Source organism: Nicotiana tabacum, chromosome 22 (assembly GCF_000715075.1).
Source record: "Nicotiana tabacum cultivar K326 chromosome 22, ASM71507v2, whole genome shotgun sequence".
In the NCBI taxonomy this organism is placed as follows: domain Eukaryota; kingdom Viridiplantae; phylum Streptophyta; class Magnoliopsida; order Solanales; family Solanaceae; genus Nicotiana; species Nicotiana tabacum.
Window position 1 is genome coordinate 189,834,099 of NC_134101.1, and position 7,951 is coordinate 189,842,049.

General features: G+C 34.6%; 1 protein-coding gene across 6 annotated transcripts; it reads left to right on the top strand.

The window, feature by feature from the left end:
• The first annotated feature begins 215 nt into the window (after positions 1–215).
• On the top strand, positions 216–7,563 carry LOC107808910 (nuclear transcription factor Y subunit A-10). Of its 6 annotated transcripts, none has more exons than XM_075243531.1 (6): positions 216–409; positions 939–1,200; positions 3,196–3,320; positions 3,418–3,546; positions 6,166–6,303; positions 6,729–7,563. In XM_075243531.1, the coding sequence occupies exons 2-6, from the start codon at positions 1,002–1,004 to the stop codon at positions 7,137–7,139; spliced, it is 1,002 nt and encodes a 333-aa protein (XP_075099632.1). In that variant the 5' UTR covers positions 216–409; positions 939–1,001; the 3' UTR covers positions 7,140–7,563. The 6 variants fall into 6 exon arrangements, with proteins under 6 accessions (XP_075099632.1, XP_016488957.1, XP_075099634.1 ...); XM_016633471.2 differs by having other exon boundaries at positions 945–1,200; XM_075243533.1 differs by having other exon boundaries at positions 217–409; positions 945–1,200; positions 3,418–3,489.
• The last annotated feature ends 388 nt before the right edge of the window (positions 7,564–7,951 follow it).

Below are 7,951 nucleotides of genomic sequence, written 5' to 3' on the forward strand. Positions count from 1 at the left end.
AAAAATTTTGAAAAATAACTTTTTATTATTTTTTAAATTTTCAAAAAATTTTAAAATATATTTCTAAGTGAGAATTAAAATTTTTATGGAACTGATGTCCTAGAAAAAGTGAATTTTTTTTTAAAAAAAAATGAAATTGTTTTTATGGCCAAAGAAGAAAATAATATGTAAAGCACATAAAAACAAAGTGGTAGCATGAAGGGTATATTTCATTGGTCAGTGCCGTGTAGTTCCATTCCATTCCACTTGTAAACAAACCATCCTGTTGCCGTCTCTCTCCTCTCTTTCTGCTTCAAATTGTACCGACATGGCTCCTAGCAAATGGGGTTTCTCTTCTTGACCGTACAATTACAGACGCCTTAATTCTCCTCCTCCTCCTCCTACTACGTATTACAACTACTACTTCTGGGTATGACACTCTACTTCTTCTCCCTTCTTTTTCAAGAATATTCACTTTCTCTCTCTTCTTCTTTTGCCCATTCCTGGTTCATGCTTTACAACTCATGGATGGTTACATATTCTGATTTTTTTGGGGTCTTCGTATAGTGTTACGTCCTTTGCCACCACCACTTTTTTTATCTGATAATCTTAGTTGTTTATGTGGGTTTCTTTAATTTTCTTTTCTTTTTTCTTTTCTGCCCGTACTATGATGAAGAAACAGATAAAGCTTATTTTTAAGAAATCCTATTTTACATATTGCAAGTTTCAAGTTCTTTTTATTATATTTTAAAAGAACTCGTTTTGCTAAATGCAGTAGCTTTTAATTCCATTATGTCCTCCTTGATGGTTTGTTTATTTCCGAATAAGATTATTGAATAGTGGGGTTGAGTTATATTATTTTGTAAATTTTGGATAAAATCCTAGAACTTCTCTTTTTATCTTGAGTCAGGCTCTATTTTCCAGGGAACCTATGAATATTGTTTGCTTTAAAAATTGAGCTGCAGGAACTTCCTTTAGATTTTCAAGAAAAAAGGTGTGAATTGCTTTTGAGGTTTGCATTTATGAGCATCATGCATACTCTATTTTCCAAAGGAAATGAAGAGATTGCTGAGAATCCTGTTGCAACATTGTCCACTACTGTTCCTTGTTGGAGTAATGGCCTTGTCTCTCAATCTGACCCTTTTGGCCAATTGAAATCTGCATCTGTGGAACACTCTGAGTTGCCAAAGGGGAATGCAACTGAGTTCACTATTTTCTCTGGTACTTTCTTCTTCAATTTATCCTTCCTTTCTGTAATTTTAGGATGTTTCTAGTTGATAAAATTTCTGCAATTTCCTGGGCATATTGTCTTTTTATTTGGCATATTAAGATGTACTTCATTGTTTGGGCTAAAACAAACTTAATATTTTATCTAAAGAGTTGGTGCAAAAGACTTTTGATTAATTGCTTTTTTTATTTTGTTAGTATTTTGAAAACTTAATACTCCATTCTTTTTATTATTTCAACTTAATAATGTTGTTAAATTTATCTTGTCTCTTGGATTCCAATCATTTGGTTGGTTGTCTGAGGCAGAAACATGCTAGGTAAGACTTTTGAAAATTTGCTTTCAATCCTTTATTTATATTGTCATTGATGTACCATTTCTTGGCCATAAAGACAAGTAGCAACTTCTTGTTTGAACATAGTAGCTATCTTTTCTTCTCCGTTTGAGCTTTACATTAAATGTCCACATGGAAAAAAAAACAAAAGCACAATAAAGAAGGCCTTGGTCCTATCACCAATTCTGTATGAAATGTTTATTGTGAGAGTCCTTATTTCAGTAGTTGTACAGTCTTTTACTTTTGACATTGCTATTTACAAAAAGACATGGCAGTTTAGCTAATTAATGGCGTCATTAAATGTGTACCAAAGTTGTTAAGATCAAATAATGGCTAGACAAAAACTAATCTTTATGCAAACCTTGCAGTCTTGCACTCCCTTGTCCGAATTTATGTGACTCATTTTTCTTTTTAATCTAGCATGATCTGATGATCATTCAACTCGGTCAAAATCTTGACACGTTGAATTTCACGTGTCGGAAAATAGTATAAATTTGCCGCTCTACTTTTATTTTTATTTAAGTATAATTAGAGACGCAACCAGAACTTTAAGTTTATGAATTCTGAATTCAAAAAAAATAATTTACTAAATTTTAGATAATTATTCATACATATCAAGTGAATTTTCTTAGGTGGGTTTTCTTAATATGAATGCAAGATATGTGCCAAAGCTATTAAGTTTTATCTAACCCATAAGTAGAACTATAGCTCCGTATAATGGTGGGTAATTTTAAAACAAAAATAAAGGTTAGAGGATAGATCTTTTCTTTTCCTTGAAGTATTTTGACACGTGGAATCCATTATGTAAAGAGTTTGATGTGTTCAAAGCTCACCAATTTACATAGGGCCAAAAGCAAATACAAGAAATAACAATGACCTGAATGTAGGGTAATCTCAAAGCATTTCTAACAGTCAGGAGAAATTTAGATCTTTCTTTTTTGATAATCAATACTTTTAAGAATGCATCTTGAAAAGAACTTGATGATCTTGCCGTTTGTATCGCGATACAGTGTCGGAAGTTATTGTTTAATAATTCATGTATTTCTTAGGACTTTCTTTTTGCTTATTAAAAATAAGTCACAAAGGAATTCAATAATTCTTAGATTACTACTTCTTATCTCCTACTCCATGAACTGAGCAGATAAAATATATGCATTTGGGTTGAATATAGTTTACAAATCCAATACTCCTTTTGAACTTGATTTGGCACACCAAGATAATTTTTAAGAAACATCAATCTAAATGACTTAGTTAAAACATTCGCATTGTGGCCTTGAAATCCAATTCTTTCTTAATTTATGTATTATATCTGACAAAATGATGTTTAGTACCAATATGCTAGCTTGCTTTCTTTCACGAAACACTCAGTTCTTGCCCAACGTGAGATTACAATTGTTAAAAACCACTTCTTTTTAATAAAGTTCTTGTAACAAAATTCTTAACTTAGAATTTAATGTAAATGCAAAACTTGGCAAGAAAGAAAAAGAATTGGTAGTGCTTTTCCAATCATTAATATAACCGACTCAATCATCACTAACAATAAGCCAAAACCTTTGGGAGGACTGAGTAAAATTTTTTCATAGTTTTATGTAGTGAAATATTCAATTTGGGAGGATTTATCCTTTACAGCACACGTTTATAAAGAACATGTTGACAGTATCTCCTTCAGGTGATTGGAAATCTTCCGGATATGGGCAAAACCAATCAAACATTCAGGCTGCTGCTACCTCAGCTAATATGGACTATCGATGTCACTTTGAGCTAGGGTTTGGTCAGTCCCTGGTAAAAAAATTCATCATAAAATCTCATACGTCATCAATAAATGTCAATTTTTGTGCTTACTCCTTCTGTTTATTTGATGTGTTCTTAAATGGTATAGATTTCTGCAAAATATCCTTACGGAGGAGAGCAATCCGTCGGGTTATTTTCAGCTTATGGTCCTCAACTTTCGGTACTGCTTCTTTCTCATAGCACCAGTTTCCAATCACTAGAGTTATATGATGGTTTGGTAATTTATCCTTTCTTCGGAATTAGTTATACTCCTCAAAATGAAATAACATTGTTACTCTAGGCATTTCTGCTGTGTTATTGCATAACTTACTTTGATGGAGTAACAAACTTCAGCTTTATAAGATCTTTTGAAACTTACAATGGTAATCAATAATAACTATGTGACGGAGTAAGTGATCGTATTTCCATCATTGATAATATTGCCAAAATTTTGTTTAGCACATCATATGTAAGCGTCGTTGGACTCTTAATGTGGTTGATTTGGATAAGTTGACAATTTTTCTTTCTGCTTCTAATAACAAAGTTGACAATTTTTTTTTGAAAAAGACACAAGAAAGCTCAAGAAATCTTAATTTATGCCCATTGATTTCGTAAGTTAGTTGGATCAATTGATTGATAAAGAGCAAAGTAATGTCCTTGGGTCTCGTATTCGCTCCTTTTAACTGAATGTCTGTAGAAACATGTAAATGCTGGTTGGGCTAAGATGTCGCCCAGATGGCACTGTAAGTTGGGCACTAATGGTAACCAATGGGTGTAACTTTTAACATCTGATATAATTGGCATGATGAAGTTTGTTCTCACAAATAGAGATGTTATAATGTGCTTCATGTATAGAAGAAGCCACCTCCATAGACATTCTATAACTTGAGAGTTTGTAGAAAATGGGTCCAATTTTCACCTCAGTATTTCTCTTGGCTGAAGAGATTCATCTCATACTTGTAAGCAGTTAAATAGATGAAAGTGCGTAAGAAATCGCTCCACTTTATTTATAGGTTCCCACTAAACTGATTCTACCATCCTATTTTGGAGGGTAAGACTTTTAAAAGAGAAGTCTTTCCATTTCACTCAACTACAGTCGGTCTTTTTCGGGGTTTTGTGAATTGTCCCGCTATTATGTACTTGCAAACAAAGGGTTTTTCCTTTTATCTCTTTCACTTTAATTTTTGTGCTCATGACCTTGCCGCGTTCAGAGTCAGTAGAGAGGAGAACCCTTTAAATAGCTATCGAGCATGCAAGAAGAATTCTAATTGCTAAAATTTATCTGTTGGATCTGGTAAGTTTAGCTATTTGATATGAGAAATCTTCCTTTACCAGCGCAATGTACAAAACTCAACCGTGAATGGGGCACAAACTCTTTATGTGAATATGGTGAGTCAAATTACAGCTACTTGCCCAACCTTAAAAACTAATCATTCATGATGAGATTTAGGGTGTCTTAGACTAGAATGGCTTACTTGTTAATAGAGGAGATGAACTCAACTGTAAGGAGTTATGAAAGTTCCAAGCACAAACTGTTGTATGACTTGATTCATTTGCCTTACTGTATGAAAACATACTTACCTTTTGTATTGATGTAAAGAGTACCTGTTTTAGTTGGGGTAGTACAGCGTTTGACGAAATACTTTGCTAGATGAAAGGCGTCAAAAATTTAAAGATTGATAATTTTATTTTGCAAAGAAACATTACTGGAATCACATTTGTCGCCCGTTGAGTTGAATTTGGAAAGAAAAATTCGCTTCCAAATTCATTCTAAAAAAATTTGCTTCCAAATTGTCAACCTGTAGGGCATAGCTATTTCTTTGGAACTATGGGTGAGATCCTCTAATTATTCGCTAATGACCATTCCGGGGTCACCATCTTGACAAGAACTGTTCTTGTGATCAAAGCATTTTCTTTGTCCAGAAAAATATTGTCCTTATTTGTTAGTGACCAATTCATCAGTCCCTCGACGAGCTCTACTTAAGTTAATTATATATATTTTTTCAATTGTTTTGGTAGAACACTAGGAAACGGTCATGTTATATATGGTGTGTCACAGATACTGAACATTCAGCTGGTAGGGCAGTTTTATTCAGATGGAATTGTATTGCTTTTATCTGCTATCTTCAAAGTATATTATGTTGTCACTATGATTTTGACTCTGAATAACAAAGAGGAATAAATGACAACCAAGTTCTTTTGCTAAATTATCATTTCTCTATAATTAAAGGATTATGATATGTTGTGTCACTCTGTTCAAATGGTATTTTGGTTTGCATCATAACCTTGTAATGCTTAGCTCATTGCTTTCGATAATACCTTTTGAGATATCTGCTAAATGAAGGTATTCTTATACTAATTAGCAAAGGAGTAAAGGAGAAGAGACTGGGATTATTCGCTCATTACGTCAAGTATAGTTGGAGAAGTGGTAAAGGATAATTATCTCTGGAGGGAAGTTTTCACAGTTCTTGAGAACATTGGAAGGGTAACTTGTCAATTGATTGAACTTACTTTCCTGGATTAATTCAGAGAATCATCTTACAATAGTAGCAGTTTCAAATATTAGGCACAATGATGGAATAACAAAATTAAAAGGTGGAACCTGAAATTTTTTTTCGAATTAATGCATAATTACTGGTAGACATGCAGTAACGGAAAACACATGTCTTCTGATAAAATGTCATAGATCATGTACCTAGGCAACATAGTTGGCATTTGTAGTGTCATTTATTCTTAACTCTCTTTTGTGCTTCATTTCTGGAGATATCCCTTCGTCATACATATTGTATCACGACTCCTTCAAACTGAATGATTTTGAGGCTCTGATATTCATAGAATCACTTCTCAAACATTCCAGGGCCGTGTTATGCTGCCATTGAATTTGGCCTCTGATGAAGGCCCGATATTCGTAAACGCCAAGCAGTATCATGGGATACTGAGGCGTCGAAAGTCCCGGGCTAAGGAAATGGAGAAGAAAGCTCTTAAACCACGCAAGGTAAAGTTTTATTTCTATGATCATGGACAGTGGATCTACATATCATTATGATATTTTAGTTAATCTTCATCAACTCTTTTTAACTTTTAAGACCACCACACATTATATGCATGATACGAATAATATCAAAGGAAGTTTTTAAATGAAGAGCAGCAGTCCTGGCTTGTGATACAAAATTTTAGCCAACAGTTACCTCCCTACTCCAGCCATTTTCCTTTATGTTCTGTCATCCCTATACACAAGCCTGTGGGCAGTAGCACGGAGCAAAACTTCTTTGTGAAAATGGTCAGATATTTATTCTGTGTTCAGTCTTCAAAATTTAACAAGCTATGAATTTTTCACGTAATACTGTAACTCTTGACCATATTCCTTGTCAATGTTGGGGTTGCTGTGGTTGCTGAATTTTGACTGCTTAATACTTACAGCCATACTTGCACCTCTCTCGCCATCTCCATGCAATGCGCCGACCTAGGGGCTGTGGTGGTCGCTTCTTGAACACAAGGAAAATGAATGGAATTATGAAGGGTGGAAAAACCAACGATACAGTTAAGACTGGTGACGTTCACAGTTTTTACTCCACTGGATCCCAGAATTCTGAAGTGCTGCAGTCTGATAGTAGCAATTTAAGCTCACCTAAAGAAACAACTGGCAGCAGGTTCTGCCATTCGTCAGAGGTCACTAACATGTACTCTAGGGGAAATCTTGATCCTTTTCTGTTTCAGGACCTGAGACCTTCGGTCCAGGCAATACCTGACATGATGAATACTGGACATGGTATTCTCATGGCCGGTAAGTGGGTTTCAGCAGCAGATAGCTGCTGCAACCTCAAAGTTTGATAGCCTTGGCTGAGAACGGGGTTAGGTGTCACTAGTTGTGCCTGACCTCGTCCTTGCTGCAACCTAATGCAAATGCGTTGGAATTTGATCTTACCAGCATTTGGTTGCTTGAAGGCAGTCATCCTTGGCTATCAATGGGGCAGTTCATCCTTGGCTAGCGTTAAGGCTGCCTCTTATCATTCTATTGCTATCGAGCAACATGGATGGTAAGAGGCGCTCCTTAATGCACTTTAATTTTCAGCACTTGTAGGATAAATAAACATATTCTGGATAAGATGATGAAGACCCTGTCAATCGGGGCTGTGATGTTGGCATGTTGCAGTGTGTTTGGATTACAGTTGTGATGTTTGTTTGTGAAAATACAGTGATGTATGATTGAGCTTGATCCAGATAATGTGCAAATTGGTGTGTTTTCAGACTGGGACAAGTTAAATGTTTATACTATATTTTATACATTGATAGGGTAGATTTTGATATGTTTGCAACTGTCATGTCATTCATTGTTTCCTTCTCACGATGCACTTTGAAGAGCATTAATCTTTGACTTATTCGCCCAGAATATGCATATGATGGCCTTATTATCAGCTCAGTCTACTCACACCAAACCCCAATAAAGTCTATGATTTTTCTACTAATATTCTAGAGGTAATCTTTCTATTGTTGTACAAGTTGGAGTACAATGTTTGAGATGCTAGATTAATCAATTTTTTCCCTCTTTTAAGATTTAGTTTTAGCATTTCAAAATTATGTTCCTTTTTTCACTTTTAGATAATTTAGCTAAAATGTTTCAAACATTTAATGAAGTACTAGTG

Coding starts and splice junctions, on each gene's coding strand:
- LOC107808910 (XM_075243531.1), top strand. CDS start 1,002: ATGAGCATCATGCATACTCTATTTTCCAAAGGAAATGAAGAGATTGCT. Junction 1,201..3,195: donor TGAGTTCACTATTTTCTCTG/GTACTTTCTTCT, acceptor ACATGTTGACAG/TATCTCCTTCAGGTGATTGG. Junction 3,547..6,165: donor TAGAGTTATATGATGGTTTG/GTAATTTATCCT, acceptor CAAACATTCCAG/GGCCGTGTTATGCTGCCATT.